At 36.9% G+C, this 25,029-nt stretch overlaps 1 protein-coding gene across 1 annotated transcript in view; it reads left to right on the plus strand.

Annotated features, from left to right (window-relative positions):
* The first annotated feature begins 1,683 nt into the window (after positions 1 to 1,683).
* The window catches only part of LOC129279869 (choline dehydrogenase, mitochondrial-like), a 42,618-nt gene continuing 19,272 nt past the window's right edge, over positions 1,684 to 25,029 (plus strand). Inside the window, exon 1 of the mRNA XM_064112634.1 lies at positions 1,684 to 1,690. Within this exon, the coding sequence (XP_063968704.1) occupies positions 1,684 to 1,690 (7 nt within the window). The remainder of the gene's footprint in view (positions 1,691 to 25,029) is intronic.

The following is a 25,029-nucleotide window of genomic DNA, read 5'->3' on the forward strand; positions in this document are numbered from 1 at the left end:
CCTGTGTGATTCCCTTGCAATGCTGATAACACTATACCCTGCAGGAGTGATATTTCCAGCAGCTATGCTATCATTTCCTTTAATTGCCTGTTTATGTTATGTTATACTACGCAATGGATATTCGACATATTGTACAGAATTGGAAAGTCAAACTCTCCCAAAAATGTCATCAATTTCAAATCTCATCTCCAAAGGCTTTACTTTTCTTAATAAAACCCCAATTAGTTACTCTATTCTGCTTAAACACACATTACACAGAGAGCAAGACCTCTGAAAGACTGCTGTAAGACCATGAAACTTGCTTGATTTTTCAAGGTCCTTCAACGAACTTTCAAAGATCTCCGAGGTCTTTCACGATTCGTGATGGATCTTTCAATGGTCTTCGTGGTCCTCGATCGTGAGTCCCAAAACTTTTTAAACGGTACAAAACAGTCTTTCAGCGGTCTGTCAAGGAAGTTGTCTTTTTGTGGTCTTTCAGCGGTATTTCGATGAACTTTCAAAGTTCTTATAAGTCTTTCTATGATCTTTCGACAGTCTCTCAAGATTCACTTACGGAGATCACTGTAAGACTCATGAGAGATCATTGAAAGATCATTGAAAGACAAGAAAAATTCCATGGAAAGAATTCTGAAAGATCACTTGTTGAATACGAGTTCTCTCAAAGACTATTGAAAAATAGCTATAGGACAAGTCTAAGTCCTGTAAGACAAGAAATATCAATCAATCTTTAAAAGCTCTTTGAGGGGTCTTTCTGAGCCATTCCACAGAGATGACAGATTTCAGTGATCGTGGAGACTGTTGTAAGACCTAGCCAATTTTTGGTCTTTCAAAGGGCCTTAAAAGGTCTGCCCTCTGTGGAATGGGGTACTTTGCTCCATTATTTTAAAGCTACGTTTCTGCTTATTACGTTTTACGTTGCCCAGATTTTTTTTTACCAGGCATAGGACAGAAAGATTGGATCTCTGTATCATCAATATCCATCAAACCTGATCCTTCTTTTAAGTCTAAAATCACTGCACGATCTCGGGTATAGCATAGCAAGCAACCTCCGCATCTGGACTCTTCGTGAAATGGTTTTCCTCTTTCATATTAGATCTTTGTTCCAACACAGCAGAGAAAGGAACTGGCGATCTGAGACCTTTATCCGGCATAGCATTGATAGGAACCTCCTGGTCATGATCCTCTCCATTTTTCACATTAGATCCAATTCCTGTATTGTGCGATATAGCGGAGATCCCTACATCATTTCGATGCATATCCAACAGACTTTCCGGGTCAAAATTCCACATGTCATCATCTGCAACCTTAGGTCCTAACAAATCGATGTCCTCGTACTGGTTGAATTTCATAGGACGTGTTTCATGATCGGTGCCGCCACGGCAACGACGGCTGGTAATCGTGATGCTAGTGTCGTCTAGGTTTCCTGGAGATGGGTTCATAATTGTTGACTTCGTATATCGCTTGATGATACCAGTTTTATTTGGTAAAGTATAGATGACAGTTTGATTGTTTGGTGTCAATGCTGGATCATTATTTTCTTCCATGTGCTGCACTCGGTCATTTGACTCATAACATGGTCCAAATGTTTCGTCCGTTGAATCGTTAGTCTCTATTCTACTGATTTTTTTAGGTTTGATGTTGTTCATTAGTTTTTTTCGTAGTATGAAAATAACTATCGCGAGAATGATGAGTAAGAGGAAAGAAATAATGACTACTATGAAAATTTTCGCTTTAAATTTCACATTCGCAATTTTACTGGATGAAACTGTTGTAGCGGTATTAAGCGACGTTGAAACGGTATTTAGCGATGTCGTAGTACTTGCCTTGGCTGGTACGAGACAATTAATATATGAAGAAGTACCGTTAAACGGATTAAACATGAATTCAATATCGTTATAGATGATATCGGTCGAGGCTGAAAATGTTAAATTGTTGTCACTGATAATGGCTGTACGCTGTATCCTTCCATTCAATGTAGTATTAATTGACACAGGATGAGATGTATTATAGTTCTTAAGATGACATGTGATATCAACATATCTAGGATCACGTGATGATGGACCGATAAGGCAATTAGAACATTCTAGTACATAGACATCGTATTTTTCACGATAAGGTGGCACTCCAGTTTGCACACACGTGTATGTCGCAGTATCTGTTACTCTCGTGTCATAGATATAAATTGCAAAAGATCGAGTCATCGTCTCATTAGTAACTTTATAAGACTGCGACAAACGACTGTCTTGATAATCCATGTAAATACCGCCATCGGGATAATTTTGATCCACAGCAGCAAAGTATTGATTGTCTTTAGTCCAGTAAAGGTTGCTTGTAAATCTATCCGGATTACAAGTCAGAGAAATATTCTCACCAACATTTGCTACAATAGTTTTACAGCTTACATTACTGCCCGCCATGATGAAGAGAAGTAATAACCAATACATTGTAGGAGTCTTGATGGAACAGTTGAATTGAAACACTCATTTATGATAGTTTGTCAGTGGTTCACTGTCCTAATATAGCTTTCATGATTTAATGGCCGTGAGAAATGGTTGATGATCTGATGTACGTTCTCGGTGTCTGCGATTAAAAACGGACATGGCGGAAGGAACTGTTTATTGATGTTAGAAATAGAAAGTTTAATTTACAAATAACCTTTTCTACCACACTTTGATTACTGCTCTATAGTATGGTTCAACGCAGGGAAAGTTTTACTTAAAGACCCAGACCGGACCCAAAAATGAAATTGACAAATTGTATACCAATCGAAAGCTTATAAGCTACTAAATACAACAATGTATGCTTTATGCATTTTCACCACTTCCCAGCTGAGTATTTTGCTTAAGAATATTCCAATTATCGGGCTTCGAACCCGGCTTAGAAAATAGGCTTTATTGTGCTTTTCACCTGCCTCGAGACCGTGACGTCACGTTGTGTAAGAAGCGTCGTGATTCCATAGGTTTGTACACAGAAAAACTGGGTGATTTTTTTGCTTTCCAGAGAACGCATTTCATTCTCTTTACTTCTATCACAGAGGGATATCACATATATTTTTTCCCACGAGCTTGAATTTATGAAATCTACAGTTTTGATCTAGTTTTTGCCATATTTTATTTCCTGCTTATTTGGCACAGATTTCAATTATATCTGCATTTAAATTATGTATAACAACTTTTCCTGATATAGCAGTTTAGGCCCAATAAGAGCCAAACAAAGAAATCACAAAAAAGGTAGTGAATAGTTGTAGGTTTACATTAATTTGAAAAGTGAATAATTTTGAGTGCCATTTTCATCTGGAAACGAAAAAAAAAATGGATTTATAACATGGAAATGGAAGAAAATACCCAATGCTTTTGTACACAAACATATGGAATCACAACCCTCCAGACACAACGTGACGTCATCATTTCCAGGCGACGTGGGGGTGCTCAATCGAAGCGTACTTTGGAGGAGAAGTTTCTTTAATTTTTATTTAATATTTTTGAGAAATGGAAGGAGATATATGTAATATTTTGGTATATTTGTATTCTATGAATCATTACCTTTCTTTTGATATATGATTGTTTTTACACCGGTCAGGGTCACTAAGGAATTGGGTGTTCTTCAATATCCAGCATTGCGTATGGTCTTATAAGAGTTGATTTCCAACACGTTGTTTCCACATAATATGAATACACGCCGGCCGGGGAGCAGATATATACGTCAAATTTTCGTAAACACAATCGCTTTGCTCACTCGATTTTCTCAAGCATTTCTTAAGCATTTTACGATTAAAAAAGAAGGATTTGGACATTTGGTGCACATGGGCCTATATTTAGCTTTTCTTGCGTTTCTGTGTTTATTTTTGCCAAATTTACCAAAGAACCAGATTGATTTCTCTTCGAGTGATGAAAGAAACGGTACTACAGATGCAGTTCATACATGGAGGACATATTTAATAAAAGTTTTCAGCATAATTAACTAAATTGATAGTTACGACATCTGCCACAGTGGCAGTCAGTGACAATATCACTAATTTTTTGGAGCTGAAGAATTCAATCAGTACCGGCAACTTTCATGAAAAATGCTTGCAGTAGGTCCATTTCATCGCCTGCCATCTTCGATAGCCTGCCTCATTACAGGAGATCGAACAAAGGTTAAACTATTTTCGACGTTTGAATTTTTGAGGGTCACATGTTCAGGTAGTTTAATAGCATGCAAGCTTGTTCTATTTTGTAGTCAAAAGTCAAAGAGTTTTTGCAATACTACGCAGACGCTTTCTGGAACGTTAAGAATCTATTGTCAAAATCCTTTCATGAAAATACTCTAAAACACTGATTAAAACTATACCCAATATTGCGTAGAAAGGGGACATGCATGTTTGCTGGGTATTTTTTAACCCCGTAATGATAACGCAGTTCTTGTATATAGCGCATTTCACATTATGTCATAACGTCCCTATGCGCTTCCAAAGGTACCCATTCATCTCACCTGGGTTGAGTGCAACACAATGTGGATGAATTTCTTGCAGAAGGAAATTACGCCATGGCTGGGATTCGAACCCACGACCCTCTGTTTCAAAGCCAGAAGACTAATCCACTGGGCCACAACGCTCCACCCCGTATTGGGCTATGGCATTTCAATGCAACATCGCGTAAAATTTACAAAATATTACAATATCTTTTTTTACCCAACCAACATGCATGTTCCCATTTTACCCAATATTGGGCAAACTTTTTTTGTAAGAGAGTGAAAGCAGTCTCTAAAACCACTTTATACTGACCGCCGGAGTGGCGTTACTCCGGAGTCCAGAAGGAGTTTACCCCACTCTTCTTTTTTTTTTTTTGGGGGGGGGGCAGTACAGGCCTTGGGCAGTATGAAAATTCTACACTCTTAGAATGATGGGCAACATACTGTCCACACAGCGATTGGTTAAAAATTATCCAACTCTGGGTAGTTTTTAACCAATACTGTGTAGTTTTCACCCAAAGCGCACATTATTGGTTTAAAACTACCCGGAATTTGATAAAGTTTTTACCAATTGTTGTGTGGACAGTATGTTGCCCAACATTTATAAGAGTGTAGGATTAATTCGATCTGGATTCAAAGCGGAGTACTCAACCCAGTCACCCAGTGGCGTAACTACGGGGGGGGGGGCAAAAAACGGGGAAAGGGAGAAAAAGAGGGAGAAAGGAAGAGAAACGTAGTGGAAAAGAAGAAATTATTGTATATGATAATGTTATATTATATTATGTTATGTTATATTACATAAGAAACTTTTTTTTTCTCAAAACTTTATGAAACATAATTTGCTCAGGACCTATGTCTTCATTGTTCCTGGTGTTCCTGGTTTTCATGACTACTAATAGTGATTGCCCCATTTTAAGGTCTTAATATAAAACATTTCCTGTCCGTGCTTACGTTTGCATTAGTGGATTGGTGAGATATGTCTGCTCTTCATGTATTCCTAAAATCCGACAGTCCTTAAAATGTCTCTTTTTCTGATCTGAATATCATAAATTTTCAGCTCGCGCTTTGCTGGTGCCCCCCCCCCCCCATGCCGTGACCCACGGTACGCCACTGACTCAACCCACTTCGAGAAGAGGGTTACAAACGGAGTAAGTCCGCACCGGAATTGCGGTATCGCCTATTTGGCGCGTAATTTCATTCATTTCCGCATGGGGGATCCGCGCGCCACACATATGGCACGAACTCGTTTGGAAACCACGGAAACGACTGCGGATACACCGCTGCGGAGATTGCCAGTTTGAAAGGGGGCAGGGGGTGTAATGTCGGTCCGCAGTACAAGCGTATCAACCCCGGGATGAACTCGCTCCGGAGTTACTCCGGAGTGACTCCTCTTCGCAAAACAGCTGTGTCGTCCATGATCCTGGACAAACGATATATTTTTGTAACCTTTCGTCAGCTTAAGACAATTAGCTGTCGCCGGTGTACATAGCGGCGGATTTGGTTCCACCGGCGGATAGCTTATCCGCCGGCAGATATCGTTCTTTACGGCCGATATATTTTTTAATCGGAACCATATCCGTGGAGGTGCCGTGGCCGAGTGGACTAAGGCGCCTGGCTATATACATGGAAAGTCCGGGGTTCGATCCCCGGCCGCAGCACCTATGCCCGTGAGCAAGGCATTTAATCTACAATGCTCTTTTATCTTGCTTTCAAATAAATGGAAATGCTATATGCATTATTGGTAACTAGGTGTGCACTTGTTTAAAAATAGGGAAAAAAAAAATAAATATCCGCCGAGTTTGACGCGGTTTGACGTTTGCAGCTTTGGTTCCTCGGCGGATTTGGTTCTATTGACTACGTGTTATATTGATTTGGACAACCTTGGCAGCATGCGCGGCTTGTCCAATGTCGATCGGGGGGGGGGGGGGGGGGGGGAAGGGGTGTTATTTACATCTGCATGTATAGGTCATGTTTATTCAGGGGCAGATCCATACAGGTTTTGACAAAGGGCTCCGGTGGGGGTGATGATTAAAGGAGAAATAAGTCGATATTTCATGTATTACATAGACCTGGCATGTAGGCCCAATTTCTTGTTTAATTCACAATACATGCTAAACTCTAAAATTCCACAACTTTGCTATTTTTTTCAGATTTTAATGAAATTTTCAGCATTTTGTTTTGGGATTTTTACTCAATTACTTTATAGATATGAATATTTTCAGCCCGCAGCATGCATCTCTTTAACTGGCTGTTTCACACCTGGTTTCTCCTGGAGTGTCAGTTTGACAGACTGTTTGGCGAAAATTCGCTTATACTGAAACTACTAGGCCCGTATTCCGAAGTCAGGTTTAACTTAGACCACGGTCTAACTCTGTGTTAAAATTATGGGAAGCCAAAAGTGTCAAAATTTTTATTAAGTTGTGTGTTTATTATGTTAACTCTGCTCTTTCCTGATTCATCGATGGTAAAGACAATCATCTATTTATACTTCCTAGACAATTATGAATGATTTGAGAGCCAAATGAGCTGAAATATGATATCTCTACTGGTAGTGATTTATGTAACAATTGGCTATCCATACTTAAACCACAACTTTAAACCTGAGTTTAAGTAAAACCGACTTCAGAATACGGGCCCTAGTGTTTAGAAAATTTTCAAAAAGTGAAAACTTCATATTTTAAAATAAATGATGCAAATTAGTGTATAAAAATACGTTTTTGCTGTTAACTCATAGGGCCTATTGCTTGTAGAATGCTAATTTTTGGTGAAAATGTTAATTTGACATTTCTAAAAAACATCTACCACAAAACAATTGCCAAAACATGATTAATTTCTTATGTAATTTATTGTAGGCCTATTTTTAATTTCTCATGTACTTTTTAAATTTGTTTTTCATTCTTTTTTTCATTTTTTTGGTAAGGCTTTTAATTGTGATCATAAACAGCATAATATTGAAAACCAGCAAAAGTTAAAATAATCATGCATTTATGATTTTTGGTCGAAAAAAACAATTGAAAGTTAGAAAGGTTGAAAGTTATCGATATTGAGACCGGAAAAGGAACATTCAAAAAGGCCCTTTTCAGGAATTCATAGAGATGATAGGTATCTTATAAAATAAGTCGACCTAATACATGGGCGAAGCGCGAGCCTATTTTTTTTTTCAATATCAAGTTCTTAAGACTGAATATTCGAAGCACTTTTTGAAATCATTAATCACCTTCAGTGGTATTCCTTTTCTGCTCCTCTATTCTTTCGCTTTTCCCTTAATTTTTCCCCTTTTTTTTGCGCCCCTATTCCTTTAAGGCTTTGGAACCCCCTTCCACAAAGCTGTGAATTGTGCCTCTCTTCACATCTTTAATTCAAACAATTTAAGAGCTCAAAACTAGACCCATGCAGCTCCGTTATAGGCCTATTGGTGGTTGTGTTTACTTGCATGTTGTAGACCCTGACAAGTGTAGATCTAGATCTATTGTTAAGCAATTTTTTAATCAGATAGGCCTAGGCTACATAGATCTCGATCTAGGCCCAGATCTAGACAGTGGCCTGTACCGTCTTCTCAAGAATAAGAGAGTTTTAATTACTGGATCTAGATTCTACTACTAGGCCCTAACTTAGATCGAACTTTCAGTAGATCTAGACTTAGTCTAACGTTAGGCGCATAGCTATGTGGTCTAGATCTAGTCACACGCGGTTCTGGACTATTTTTTTCTTTTCTTTGTGGGGGGGGGGGGGCCTTCTGGGGGCTTGAAAAAAGTAGCTAGTCACCCCCCTCCTTTAAAAATATGATATTATGAAGGGAGCGTAGCGACCGAGCGGAAAAAATTTACATTTCTAAAATGCTTTAGAATTTTTCAGCTATATTATGCATAAAGGCCTCATGGATGTTATATATGTAAATGAGGACATTTAACGATAAAAAAAGGGGGTGGGGGGTTAGGAATAGTTATCAGGAAATGGGTTTCTGTTGTTACCCTCTCCAGGCGTTTTATTTTTTTTACAGACTTTGAACGTAAAAGGTGAAGTAGAACATGGCCGGATATAAATATTGGGGATGCGGCAAACATATCGCTTTGCCCTGCCAAATAATTTTGACAAAATGAAAAATTTAAGAATCTATTGCAAAAAATTGTGTTGGAAAAACATCTGAAAGTGCTATAAAACCATCAAACATGACATGAAAATACTATTAATCTTTATAAAATTGTTAATTTTTTGGTGTTCTTCACATGCAAATTTCTGCATTATAATTTGGATTTTGTTTACCCCGTGTCGCCATCCGAAACATGAATCGGCAATCCTGATTCTAACCTATATGTCTTAAGTAAGTTTAGCCTCAGTCGGGGAGTATTTAGCGACAGAGTCATTTTCCTTTAAAGAAATATCCTAAACGATGACAAAGATCCGGAGCACTTTTGACAAAACACGGACAAGTTTAGAGTTAAAACTTTAATTTTATGGCATTAGTATTGTTTAATTCGTGGTTGGTGAAGTATATCCCTAGGGGCGAATTTATTTTTCTCACCGCAGTTCCGGAAGCCAATTTGAATATTCACGACTTGCGTCTTCGGAATATGAGTACGTATGCGCGTGGACTTTATATGTTCAAAATTATTTAGTTTATTAGTATTACATATTTATCTCTTTTTTCTCAGTGGTCTGATTTTTATTTTTTTATTTTTATTTTATTTATTTATATTATTATTATTATTATTATTTTTTTTTTTTTTTGGGGGGGGGGGGGGGTGGGGGGCTTTGGGGACTGAAGGCCCCCCCCCAAAAAAAAAACTCCCCTAAAACCGCTCCTGATCACTTTGATCCTCAGGTCTCTCCTCCCGATATAACTGATTGGGGGAGTGCAGGTATGGACCACCACAGCGGGGTTAATTTCTCCCTACTCTTATACGAATAGTGCACGTGCGCAGTGAGTTCTTAACATGCAAAGGTGGCGACTCTCCTCTACACGGGGCCTCCATTTAACGTCCTATCCGAGGGACGGAGTATTTCCACTAGCTGTAACATAGCCTGCATCTATGAAACAGGGGAGAGATGTCTACACACAACGCACTGGCCACCAGCTTGGAGCGCCGGTGCCTTAACCACTAGACCACAGAGACGGGTTGATTCCCGGCAGAGAAATTTTTTCGGCATCACCAATTTTTCCAAAGGGAAGATAACTCTCGGGAACCTTGATTTAAGTTACGCCTACCATTGCTCTCTTCATTATTTCTTTCACATATTTAAATATATAAAAGAGTTGTTGCACATGTATAATTTCTCTCAAACACACACGCACCCACACCCTCACCCTCACACACACATGGCGTAATTTCCTTCAGCAAGAAATTTATCCACATTGAGCTGCACTCGACCCAGGTGAGGTGAAGGGGTACCCGGTAGGAAGAAATTCCTCGAATGCTCAAGCGCCCGATCAAGGTAGCCGTGCTAAAGCCGGTGTAATAATAGCAGGGCCCGCTGGGAGAACAGTTTTCTGAACTGAAGTGCCTACCCTGGGTAAATATGCCGCTATCATTATTATTACACACACACATACACATACACACTATCACACACACACACCCACCCATATATATATATACATATATATATATATACTTGGAAGACAGAAATAACGACGAGTGAGACGTAGCTCTCAGGTTTCCTTTTTTATTGCAAGCTTTCGGCCATCATCGGCCTTCGTCAGGCCTACAAAAAGGAAATCAAATAGAACGAACATAGTATTAACATATATATAAATTAGGAATAATATTAGGTATGATATTGCATGTGTTTATAGTACTACAGAATTACGCTTAGGAGTTTTACATATGTGGTTAGAATATGATTAACATTTAAAATTATTTAGTTGTAACCGTAATTTTATTGCTGAACTCTCATCGACATGTGAGGGCGGTATGGACGGTGACCAGAAGAATTGTCGTTTTGGCGCCTGAGAGGGCGGTGTGGTGTGTTATGGTCACAGAAATTACAATCGTGGATTACTGGGACTGAGAGTCCGATGGAACAATAGCCTGTAAGGGGTCAGTTAAGTGTGTAACATCATTGGAAGTAATGTCGATAGTTATAACGTAAAAGCAATATAATAACTGGTAACGATGCCATTATTACGATCACCATCATTAAGTATCATCGAAGTATAAACATATACTCATCAGGTATCAGGATATGAACATCACATCATTTTTATAATTAACACTTTATAAATATCATATGATCAATATAATTATACAATGTCATTTAAGAATAAACATAATAAAGTGTAATCGTAGTACTTAGGGTTTTGTTTTGTTATTATATTACATAAACAGGGTGTGAACATTATCGTACAATCATCATCATATATCACCAAGGTATAGACATCATAATAAATATAATCAGCATTTATGGTTAACATCATGCTAGTAATAAGGAGTATATTAACATCACATTATTACATGCAACATCATCATCATAAATATAATTGTCACTATTGCAGTAAACTTACAATAGGTTGTTTAGCGAAAAAATATTACAGCTGAGCAGTGTTGTGGAGATGTGTAGTGTAGTGTGTGAGTGTGTGAGAGAGAGTGGTGGGACCGTCATGGTTGGTTGGTATAGGTTATTAACATTCAATATTGATCCCATTGGGGGCAAGGGTTCGAATGGTGCTTATCCAAAATGATTCTCTGTGTAGTATTATTGACCGGTATTTAGTGTGTATTTGTTCAATAGCCATGATTTGTACGTCGTTGATGGAGTGATTAGGGGAATTAAAATGGATTACGTAGGGGAGGTTTTTTGTGTTCTGATTGGTGTTCGGTTTGTGGTTCCTGATTTCATATCGTGTGTTGCTGAACCGGGTGTATAATTTGTTTTCGGTTTTTCCTACATACTGGTTTTTTGCATTTTTTACAGGTTATTAGATAAATGATCCATTCGGATATGTAGTTAAATTCAGAATTTATAGGATATTCTTTTTCGGTCATAGTACTTTTGAATGTTTTACTTTCGGTGGTGTATAGGTGTGCATCATGCATCTTTTGGATGGGCAGTTATGGAAGCCGATGACAATGTTATTGCTGTTGTCATATATATATATATCTATATATATAAATGTGAGACATTATACATGTACAACAGCTTTGGCAACTCTTTGTATTTAGATATATATATATACAGTGCGTCCCAAAAAACTATACACTTTTGAAATGGCTGCCAAATAAAAAATATATCACTTTAGGGAAAAACATCTACATATTATGGAAGCCAATAAACTCAACTTTCAAATGACACCAAAAGGTTGGAAAACTATTCATGCTTGATCGAGCACTGCCCACTGAAAGAAAGGGTATGAAAATTAGGCTAGGCTGGAATTAGCCTTCAAATTTCTGTCAGTTTTTTAGAGGCAAATTCTTTGGAACTTGCAAAGTTAAGGGCGTTGTGATAAATTAATGATCAACCTTGATCAGTTTTGGTTGTTTAAGCAAATTTCATAAGTTATCAAATTGAACTTTAATGCATGAGTGAACACAAATTACACTTTTTGGGGGGCAGCATTTGAACATTATCATGTGGATCTCAGCAATGTGTTCATCATGGGAGTCAGGAGAATAGGGGGTGAGATAGGACCTAAGTGGGAGAAGTAGGTTGATGGAATAAGGGTACGTCAACAGAACATTTAGCCCCCCCCCCCCTCCCTCTCCCCCGCCCTCCCCTCCTGTTGAGTGACTGATTGCTATTGTCATGTACGCGTGAAGTCCAGAGCAGAATGTTGATTTAATGATAAATTCTGAATTGGGGCATCAACTTTTTCCTATCAATCATAGATCAACAATTTATCAATAAATCAATTATTTCAATGTGCATTGTGATCAATCAAACGTTCAGTTTTTCAATAAATTATTTCATAAATCATCATGATAAGTCAATTTCTTGGTAGTCATTCAATGAAAAAAAATGACTATCAGCCACCGGTCACTTCAGTGGCAGTTAAGTTTTGTATAGGCTACAATCCAGGAAGTGAGACAGAGAGAGAAAGGGGGGGGGGGGGCTGGGAAATGGAGGTGGAGGGGGATACATTCATACATATGACTTTTAATTTGTAAAATGACAAAGAGAAGAGGAATGCCCTTTTTACCAAGTCTGACCATATCTCGCCCTCTTGCTTGTAACAGGTACCATCACATTACTCGGCTTATTATAATCACTCGCGTCGCGTCGCGTTCGAAATCACTCGGGTTTTTTATTTTTGGCGATTTTTTTTTTATTTCGGTGCGATTTTTTCTAACGGTGTCTTCAATGGGACACACACGCTGGGAAAATAAAATGAAATTTAAATTCGAGTTTCGTTTTAAGCCGGCAAGTGCCTTAGGTAAGATGTAGGCCTACTCGACTACTGTTTTAACAAAACAAACAAGCAAATCAGCCATGTGGCTCAACTAAGTTAGAATAGATTCGGATTTCTACTGTGTCTTATAGAGGACTCCGAGTCGGAACTTGCCATATCTGCCACATCGATATTACATCGTATCATTCCCATATGCGGACATGCCTGCATGCAATGGCCCCAAGGCGGCTGGACCCGGGCGCGGTCGGACACGACGTGCATCGGTAGCATGGAGCAAGCTAACGTGAGTCGAGCTGAGTTAGATCCCACGTTACATATGAGGCGCCGATTGTACCAATATTATATAGAACAATTATTTGTTATATAATCATTATTTATTATATGATAACTATTATTTATATATAATTTACATTTTATTTGAAAATAATTACTATTATATAAAATAACATTTGTAATTATTTATATATAATTCCAAGTAATACTTCATCATTTGTAAATAATAATAGTTCGACATTCCATTATTTATAAATAATGATTATTTGTTTTTCATTATTTATAAATAATGATTATTTGTTTTTCATTATTTATAAATAATGATTTTTTGTTTTTCATTATTTATAAATAATGATAATTTGTTTTTCATTATTTGTAAATAATGATTTTTTTTCATTATTTATAAATAATAATTATTTGTTTTTCATTATTTATGAATAATAATTTTTGTTTTTCATTATTCATAAATATTGACACTGCATACTTCATTATTTATGAATAATTGCAATTCGTTTTTCCATTATTTATAAATAAGTTTGTCGAGTTTTCTATTATTTTTGAATAATAATTATTCATTAACAATGCCAGTGCACATTTCTTTATTCATAAATAATTTGTTGAGTTTCCCATTATTTATAAATAATGATTATTTGTTAAATAATGAAGACGTCTACTTCATTATTTATAAATATTTTTTTCGAGTGCGCCATTATTCTCATTATTTATATATAATCATTATTTAATGTTCGAGTTTTCCATTATTTATAAATAACGATTATTTGTTAAATAATGAAATATCTACCTCATTATTTATAAATAATCATTATTTATAAACGATTTTTACAGTTTGCCATTATATACAAATAATCTTTATTTATATACAAATAACCATTATTTATAAATAATGAAAAAACAAATAATCATTATTTATAAATAATGAAAAACAAATAATCATTATTTATAAATAATGACAAACAAACAATCATTATTTATAAATAATGAACAACAAATAAACATTATTTATAAATAATGGAATGTCGAACTATTATTATTTACAAATAATGAAGTATTACTTGGAATTATATATAAACAATTAGAAATGTTATTTTATATAATAGTGATTATTTTCAAATAAAATGTAAATTATATATAAATAATAGTTATTATTTAATAAATAATGATTATATAACAAATAATTGTTCTATATAATATTGGTACAATCGGCGCCTCATATGTAACGTGGGATCTAACTCAGCTCGACTCACGTTAGCTTGCTCCATGCTACCGATGCACGTCGTGTCCGACCGCGGCCGGGTCCGGCCGCCTTGGGGCCATTGCATGCAGGCATGTCCGCATATGGGAATGATACGATGTAATATCGATATGGCAGATATGGCAAGTTCCGACTCGGAGTCCTCTATAAGACACAGAAGAAGTCCGGATCTATTGTAAGTTAGTTGAGCCACATAGCTGATTTGCTTGTTTGTTATGTTAAAACAGTAGTCGAGTAGGCCTACAACTTGCCGGTTTAAAACGAAACTTGAATTTAAATTTCATTTTATTTTCCCAGCGTGTTTGTCCCATTGAAGACACCGTTAGAAAAAAAATCGCACCGAAAAAAAAAAAAAAAATCGCCAAAAATCCCAAACCCGAGTGATTTCGAACGCGACGCGACGCGAGTGATTATAATAAGCCCATTACTCTGACTCTCATGAACACACTGCCGAGGTCCACAATATGAACAGGCTACACTAAAATTACAATTCCTGTTTACTCATGCATTAAATTTCAATTTCAATTTTCAATTCAATTTGCCTAAGAAACCAAAACTTATCTGATTCATTAATTTAGCATAACTGCCTTAGCTTTGCAAGTTCCAAATGACTAACCACTAAAAAAACTGTAAGGCTAATTCCTGCCCAGCCTAGCCGAGTTTAGTCTCTCAGGAGGAGAGAAGTGGGGGGGGGGGGGTAGAGATGGAGGGAGGGTTTTCTAAATGTTCTGTTGACCTTTATCCCATCAACGAACTTCACCTACTTAAGTTCTATCTTACCCCCTATTCTCCTGACTCTCATTTACACGTTGCTGAGATCCACATGATAAAGTCAAAATGCTGCTCTAAAAATTGCAATTCATGATCACTCATGCATTAAATTTCAATTTAATAACGCATTAAATTTTCTCAAAATACAAACTGATCACAATTGATCATTGATTCATCACAAAACCCTCAACTTTGCAAGTTGCAAACAAAAAACCTGAAAGAATTTGGAAGGCTAATTCCAGCCCAGCCTAATTTCCATACCCTTTGTGTCAGTGGGCAGTGCTCGCTCAAGCATGAAAAGTTTTCCAACTTTTTGGTGTCATTTGAAAGTTGACTTTATTTGCTTTCTATGTATATAAGTCTTCCCCCCCCCCCCCCGTCAGGAAAGAAATTTAATTATAGAATGTTTCTGTTAAAGTTTATAACATGTGTTAAACATTTTTTTTACTTCATCCAGGTTTGTCTTGTAGACAAGTAGGTACATATGTTTTAAATATTTTAAAAGCAAGCATTGGAAACGCTTGATCCCCCCCCCCCTTTGTACACAGGTGTCATACATAGCAAAGAGTGCTCTAGCATTGATGAATGTAAGTGTATAGAATGCACAGGAAGTCTTTTATTAATAGAATGTGTTGCTTAATGCACTATCTGTTATTGAAATTCTTTGAATTACTTTATAGAAATTTTACAGTTAGTCCTAGTAACGGTAGGGTATATTAGGAGGTTAATTTTAGTAATTCGGGGAGAACCACCTAAGCTAGAATAGACTACGGATGTTACTATAGGCAGTCGAAGTTAGAACTGAGGGACTACGTCGGTGACGAGATAACGACCCCAGCTGCCGCCGGTTCTCCACCGACATGATTCGTCAAAACTCATGTCATTATTGGGGGCTCGATCTCGTCCACTAAATCGTTGAAGCCACATCTCTGATCTGGGGGCTACTTATCGAGGGGCAACAGTCTGCGGAGGCCGAGGCCGAGTGGAAGAGACATCGCAAGCTGCGGAGGCCAGCTAGGAACTGGACCGACCACCAGGGCCAAGTGGGGCATGTCAGGCCAGATGAGATGATGGGGGCTCACATCAACTATTATCATTAAGTTAAGTTATGTTTTGTTATCCATATCCATGTATATTTTCATGTGAATCATTGTAAAAGAAATCAAAGGAGACCACAGAATGATTTAAGAGCTTTGATTAAATCTTTTACTAACTGTAATCCTCAGTTTTACGTATTCGTTATTTGGCGTCAAGCAGCAGTAGATAAATAATTTAAAAAAGTCACTTCTCACGTGACTCCCCCAAAGTGATATATATTTTTTATTTGGCAGTCATTTCAAACGTGTATAGTTTTTTGGGGGGACGCACTGTATAGGCCTATATTACACTTTGAAAGGGGCGCAATGTTATTTAGAATATTTCTGTGTATATTTCATATGTATTTAAATGTTTGTGTACTTGTTTTTATCATGTATTCCAGGGCCCCACGGGAGACCAGTTTATTGCTGAGTGGGCTACCCTGGTGAAATATATTGAAATAAATAAATAAATAAATAAATGTTAGAGCTTGCCCCGGCCGCGGCGCCGTTTGTCCTAGATACGCCTCTCTAGGAGAATCAGTACACCAACCTTGAGGGTCAAGTCCTCCTCATAAAAATGTTGATTTGAATCAATAGAGAAAAATCAGACAAGCCTAATGCTGAAAATTTCATCAAAATCGGTTGTAAAATAAGAAAGTTATGACATTTTAAAGTTTCGCTTATTTTTCACAAAATAGTTATATGCACAATTTAGTCACATGCAAACGAGAGAATCGATGATGTTCCTCACTATTTCTTTTTTTATTCGAATTATACATTATTTCAATTTTCGCAGATTTGACAATGAGGACCAATTTGACTGAACCATGAAATGTTAAGCAATGGTCATTCATCATGTTCAGGGAGAAATAAAACTTTGTTTCACATGACAATGAGGAGAAAATTATAATATTTCATATTTCATATAATAAAATACAAAAGAAAAAGTGAGCGAGTGATGTCATCAGTTCCCTCATTTGCATACCGACCGGGATGTGCATATAACTGTTTTGTGAAATTAAGCGAACATTTAAAATGTCATAACTTTCTTATTTTACATCCGATTTCGATAAAATTTTCAGTGTTATGCTTGTTGGATTTTTCCCTTTTTATTCAAATCAAAATTTTGTTTGGGTGGACTTGTCCTTTAACTAATATATGTATGAGGATGAGTACAATAGGCTGAACAATGAAAGGCAAGCCACAAGTGTATCGCACCTTTCAAGGGCGAACATTACCGGTGGCAATTGACTTTTTTATTCAAAGAGACACAGTGAATTATTCACTTCAGTAACTGACAAATTAATTTTTAACTAAATCAATTATTGGAATCAGGTATGAAACAGGACTGACCTAGAGTCCCTCAATGTGCATTTCATAATCAAATTAGAATGGATTGTCAAGCACTAGCTAATGTTACCCTTTTTAATATGCTCAATGGCGTGATTTTATGAGCCTGATTAGATCATGGAGATTTCCCAGGTCAGCATTTAGATGAGCAAATGGGGGTTTATCCAAAGCAGAACATACAGCAGTGTGCCTGCCAACTTGGAATTGGCTGAAATGCGCCATTATAATTGTTACATATTATAGATTGTTTATTCAAAACCGCTGAAGAAGTCAGAATGTGAAATGGGCTTACTAATTCCGCACATTGAATTGAGAATAGTACTTAATTTTATAATTAATTCAGCCGTAGACCTATATATCATATTTTTGGGACGCGCTGAATGCATGTCCTATTCAGGGATTGTCACACCCCAGCACGAATTGTGTCCGTGATCTAGCCTTCCATCGTACACGTCCCGGTACACGCACACGTACACAAACACTCATGAGACCATTGAACCTCCAGTTTGGGTACAAAGGCCTACTTAAGTTAAATATTACAATGTTAGTTTTTGTTACCGTCAGAATATATATATGAACATATTCGCCTGGAATACCTCGTCATAACTTCATTAAATGATCATCAACCAAGGTAGCAGGATTGAACGATCTTCCAGACAACATGATCCAATTATTGTCAACGGCTAGACGAGGTACGTGTTGTATTATTGTAAGGAGTCAGAGGAGGGTGGTGCATGGTGGGTGCTGTGGAGCGAGATCGAGTATTTCAAAATAAATATCGGATTGTAGGTTAGATCCGGACTTCCGATTACTTGACCTTATTGACCGGCCTCAATTACTACTCGGCATTAGTAATTCACCTGCTCGTATTGTACTCCTGGGGGGGGGGGGGGGGGGCTTCCATTGACGAGTGGATACCATGCGCGACCATGGGGTCTCGAAAAGCACCCTCAACACGTATTTTCCATATTCTGAAAATACACCTACCCTTAACAAGTATTGGAAACAAAACGATAATATTGGCAAGTATTCCCAAAATTGAACCCCTAAACAGGTACAGCGATATTTCAATTGTAATGTGACGGACGTCTTTTGTCGGTTTTTACCTTTACCTACATCGTAGTGTTTAGTACAGCCCCACCTCCCACATGCCACACCTCGTGCAATTCGTACTCTAAACAAGTAGTGTTGACTCTTGGGGCAAAAAGTACATCCTTTATAAAACATTTTAGTCTTAATTTTTATACCCTCGCAAATTTGACCCTAAACACGTAGCTTTCCTAGCAAAAATAGATACCATTTTTTCATTATTTTAGTGTTTTTGACACCCTTATTAAGTTACGTACGTAACGTGCCCTATCTTGAAAAAGACATCCCTTTTACGTGTTTTTGGTCGCGCATGGTATCCACTCGTCAATGTAAGTGCCCCCCGGATTGTACTTCGGGCTGGCGTTAATTTGTAATAATTTTCGTTAATCACTATTACAAAACTCTTTCATAGTGCGTGTCGATTCTGGGAGGAGGGGGTTGATGGGGGTATGTCCCCCAATATTTCAGGTGCTGAGGGGTGGCCTGTATTATCATCCCCCGATAATTTCAGGTCGAACATCATTTAAATGAATCATGATTATGACAAGTATGATTATAATACTAATACTATTATTATTATCGTCATCATTATCATCATCATCATCATAGTAATAATAATGAAAGTAATGATAATAATAATGATTCTCATCGTGATTGTAGCGATCCCCACAAATAGGGGACTCGATCGCGGGGTTGGTGGGTCTATCTCCCCATTCTACTTTTTAAACTCATGCATATACATTGTAAAGTCTATTACATTGTTACGGCCAATCCGAAAGTGTCGATGAAATTATTTTCCGTCCCCTTTTTCTTTGAGAAAGCAGGATCCGCTGATGGATTGCTTTACTACAAAATTCAGTTCGTGCTTTGCGCTCGCACTATTAATTTAGGCCTGAGTTACCCTTATATTGTTTGTAAAGAAAATAAGAAAAAACAACAACTCAGATATACTCAAAGTTTAGCGTTTCATAAATACTATCCCATCAAGAAAATATTAATTTAGCGGCCGATCAGGGAAAATGTACTTGAAAATATTTTCCTCTCCCATGACCCCCCGGAATAAGTTTTATTTCCACGATTACAAAATGTATTGTCAATATATGAAAAAATTCTGCTCGCGATTCGCACTTGGATTATTCTTTTATATGATCTTCATATATTTCTGCAAAATATTCTTTAAAATGTCACTTTTTAGGTAGATATATGAAAATATTTAGCTACAGCATCGTGTTCGCATTTACCACTTTTAGATTCCTTTCGACGGGCCTGGGAAATGGGGAGATAGTAGGCATCTAGGCTTTATACTATGGAAACTTAAAAGTGCCACCCAGATGTTCATATAATCATATATTTTTAGCCAAAATAAAAATCTACTGCATGTTATTAGCATCTCTGAAAACATGCGGAGGGACACATGCAGTTTTTCAAGTTATGATGATATTTAAAAAACTTAATATTAGGTTAAGATTTCAATGTCGGCGACACCGTCGTCGGAAAAGCGGTGCCCATAGTCTCGCTCTGCTATGGACGCGAGACAAAAATCAGCCCTCGCTCTGCATTCGCATTATATTTAGTAATATCAATGTCCTCTTCGTAATGTTCCTACATTTTAAACAGTGCTTGCATTTTCCCTCTCGGGTCAGAATTTAAAAATGTTCGATATGCTTCACACTCCCATTAATTTATGTATTGATGAGTACACAACTCAATCTTTATCTAAAATCCTGCTTATTGTGGATTGGAATATATTTTTCCCAAATTTACTAAATTCAGGATAGGCAATTTTCCTTGAATTTATATCACAAACGTTATTTCAATCCTCCACAAGCACTACCCCCCCCCCAAAAAAAAAAGTTTCAGTCTAGAAACGTGCCTGTTCTCTGTATGATTTTAATTCATCGATTTGTTGAAGACAGTTGCGCCGTAACAAAAAAGGTAGCGAAGTTTGAGGGGCGGACTTTTCAACTATGGGGGCAAGCATCGATCTTTACTCCCGTGCCTTAGAACAGTTACATGTTTTATTTTTTCACATGTTATTAATGCATAACAATGTTATGCCACATTTAGGTATAGTTCACACACATTTTTTTTTTCGCCGTGACAGATCTTTAACAAAAAACAGACAAATGCTATGCAGGCCAATTAATATTCAGAAGGATTTTTTGAGGAAATAAAGATGGGAGGGGTGTGTTTTACACCGTCCAATTGAATATTGCATTAAAATGTCAAATGCTTGCTCGCATTAATTATTTATTCAGACTGCCCCCCTGACGAGTCACAAGCAAAAAAAGGAAGCAAAAAAGGGAAAGAAAAACGAAGAGGGAAAGGGAAAGAGAGAAAAAAGGGAGATGGGGAAAAGGAAGAAAGAGTTTAAGAAAAAAAAACTGGACTGCAGACTGTCGGAAAAAATGATAAACTGTCGAACACACGAGGCTGTTCCAACTGATTTAGTTTTGTAGTTCCACCATCTTTGTTGGTAGATGTCAATTAAACTGTACACTTTTATCGGTAAATTGTGATTTTTACGCAATGCGACTTTTAGAGCTCTCTGTACCGATAGTGAGGATTGACTGGGTTGACCAGGGACAGGGAAAAGGTAGAGAACAACTTTTAGGTAATATAATTATAACAATAAAAATTTCGCTTGCGCTACGCGTTCGTATCAAATTTTTTGTTGGGCAGTACTTGGTACCTATTAAGATAAATGTCTAGTTGTCAGGTTGAAATATCAAAAATTTTCAGCTCGCACTTCGCACTCGCGTCAATTGATTAGTTAGAAATCAATTTGTTCACGGTTACAAAAAGTGCTTATAATATCCAGTCCTTAGGCCAGAATATAAAAAAAATTCAGCTCGCGCTTCGTGCTCACATATCTATTTAGGTATATCCATCCTGTTCATAGTTAAATGAAGTGCTTAGAATGTTCGGTTTTCAGGTCGGAATATAAAAAATATCAAAAATATATAATTAGAAACCAATTTGTTCACGGTTACAAAAATTTCTTAGGATATCAAGTTCTTAGGTCGGAATATCAAAAATTTCAGCTCGAGCTTCGCACTCGCATGAAATTCCATCCTGTTCATAATTAAATGAAGTGCTTAGAATGTAAAGTTTTCAGGTCGAAATATCTACAGTTTTCAGCTCTCGCTTCGCGCTCACACCAATTAATTGTTTTTAACTACCATCTTGTTCATAGTTTTAAAAAAAGGTGTTTAGAATGTCCACTTTTCAGGGGGGAATATCTCAAATTTTCAGCTCGCTCTTCGCGCTCGCATCAATTAATTATTATGTTAGAAACCAATTTGTTCATGGTTACTAAAACTGCTTAGAATGTCTAGTGTCCAATTAGGAATATCAAAATTTTTAGCTCGCGCTTCGCGCTCGCATAATTTATTTAGGAAGATACCCATCCTATTCATAGTTAAGTGCACAAAATGTATCGTTTTAGGTCTAAATTTTTAGAAAATTTCAGCTCGCGCTTCGCGTTCGCAATTGTTATTTTATATAATTTTAGTGTAAATTGTTAGGCACGCGGAATTGAAAGTGAAGACTTTTTGGGGGGTGTTGGGGGTGGGGCTTGTCAATTTTTTGTAAACAAAATGTCCCCCTTGAAAATCCTGGGTTGGATATAGATGAGAATTGTTCGTCGGACGTCAGTAATCGGTACTGATGTCGGTAAAGGCCTAGCTATACCCCTGCTTACACATTTCTCTGGTTATTACCGTCCCCCTTTCCATCCTATGTACCCGATCCCTTCGTCCGCCTATCTTTTTCCAATTTCAATTCCCTCAACCTTCCGACAATCCTGCCAGTGAGTGAGTGATTTTCCCCATATCTAGTGATATATCATGTTACTGTCGCATATATTTTCACTTTTATATTTATATGAGTGAATGGATGCATTTATTTTTGTTTTAACTGTGTAAATGGAAATAAAACAAATGCAAATCAATACATGAATACAACTGATTTCAATGTCAAACACCTCTTTTATAACGTCTCCAAATGAGCAGAATTGGGAACATAATTGTAAACATCTTAAAATAGGAATAAAAGAAGTATTTTAATATAATCATTGCAATTACCACTTGATTAGAAATATATCGATTACGATCCAATACATTTCATTTCTGGAATGATATACAAAAAAAGAATTTCGACAATAAAGTGCAATCGCCCGATAGCAAATATCAGTAGTAGCAAGATCCCAACTGTTTTATTGGGCACCCCCTGGGTAACCATTCCCACCTTCAGTGCCACTACAAATCCAAACGTGTATGGGGGTGGGCTGCAAAATGCATGACGAGGACTGCGAGGTGCCCAAATATCAGTTTCATATCATGTAAAAAGGCTAAATAATAATTGAAAAAATGTTCGCTCGCTTCGTGAAGTTGATATTTGGGCAATGCTTATCAGCCCCCCTTGAAATATTGTGCCTATACGTCCATGCCTACTACCCCCACCTTGCTCATTTTTGTCGCTTGCCCCCCCCCCTCCCCTGACGAAATATGTCAGGTACGCCACTGGACATGTACATAAGAAATGCTGTATACAGTACATTTTTTTTCATGCACTATACCGTGCAACTCTTATGCTAAACTGATAAATCAGAAAATATTTCTGAACAATGTGCAAATTTGTGAAGTAAATCATATATAGCATTAACAGGACAACATACATGTATGGATCCACCAAAATATAAGTTTTCACAATACTTGCCAAATGAAATCACAGATTTGTATCATATCAGTGTTTAGTCAAAAGGAGCGAAAATACATACATGTATATGTCAATTCCAATTATGTAAACTTTTACAGTCAACCACTTGGTACAAGAAATTAAAATTTCATACTTTTTTTTTTCAATTACATATTAATCACTTGCTATAACTTTTACTAAATGATCTCATTTCAACCTCACTTTATGCTCCATGTAATATGGAAATCTATAATCTGACTGGAAATCTGATTAATTGGGCTATTAAAGTTAAAGTCCACCCAAGAAAAATAATTATTTGAATAGAGAAAAATCTAACTATTGATGAAAATTTCACTTCAGTGTTATGATTATTAGATTTTTCTATTTTTATTCAAATAAACTCATTGTTGGTGTGGGCTTGTTCTTGAAATATATATGTACATTATCCATAAATAAGATGGAACTTTGTTGAATAGCTTGTCCTCAATAAAAAAAAAAAAAGTTATTTTCTCCAATCCAAGTTACAATGCTCACAATAAAAAAATGCATTTGGCAAGGTTTACAAGGTGGATTTCTGAATAAAAGATTTAACAAATAATCTACACGACTTTCTCGGACTCGGTATGGCGATCTCCAGTATAGTAGTCAGCCATTCTTGTAACAAAAAATAGCTAAGAACGTCAACTACATGTATCTAAACGCTCGATGAGTAGATCGACTTGATAAAAATAGAAGATAACGCCAAAATATTAAAGAATAAACTTGAGTAGTACAAGTAATCAATCCAACAACAAACATGCAAGCAAGCGTTATATGCGAATACAACAAAAGCTAACTAACACGCACATAGTAAATGCACAGTGCACGCGGTGTAATTTTTTTCCATGATGTACCAATAATTTTATTTTTTTCATATAAAATCGTTCAAAAATACTCAACCAGGAATAATATTCATATTTATAAATATTTTTAAAGAATATTTCAAAGAGATTATGTGACGAATATTCGTATAATAGATATATAAATTTTTATCAATGTGAGTTAATTAGAAAAATATCCTTGAAATAAGACTGGGATCACCGTCCCCCAAAACTGGGCGTTGTGGCTGGGCGTTGTGGCGTGCGCCTGTAATCCAAGCTGTGGGAAAGTTACACATTGATGCAGAGGTTCGAGGTTCGAGCCCTGGTCACGTCTTTCGGATGGTGACGTTAAAGGTCGGTCCCAGACGTAAATAATCATATCTGATTGATACACGTCTGACAAAACTCAAATACACACACACACAGTGGCGTAACTACGGGGGGGGCATGGGGGGCACGTGCCCCCCCAATCGGCTGGCAAAAAAAAAAAAAAAAAAAAAAAAAAAAACGGAGAAAAGGAGAAAAAGAGGGAGAAAGGGAGAGAAACGTAGTGGGAAAAGAAGACATTATTGTTAATTATATAATGTTATATTACATGATAATTATGTTATGTTACATTAAAATATCATAACTTTATGAAACATAATTTGCGCAGGGCCTAATGTCTTCATTGTTCCTGGTGCTCGCATTGTCTGTTTAACAAGATATATAATCCTGTTGTACTAAAACCTCCCGTTTTCAAGTCAATATACACCAAATATATTTCCTTGCACTTCGAATTATTATTGTTTTATGTAGTGACGTATGCTTCTTTTTCATGACTACTTAAAGTGATTGCCCCAG

This window comes from Lytechinus pictus, chromosome 17, assembly GCF_037042905.1.
Source record: "Lytechinus pictus isolate F3 Inbred chromosome 17, Lp3.0, whole genome shotgun sequence".
Taxonomy (NCBI): domain Eukaryota; kingdom Metazoa; phylum Echinodermata; class Echinoidea; order Temnopleuroida; family Toxopneustidae; genus Lytechinus; species Lytechinus pictus.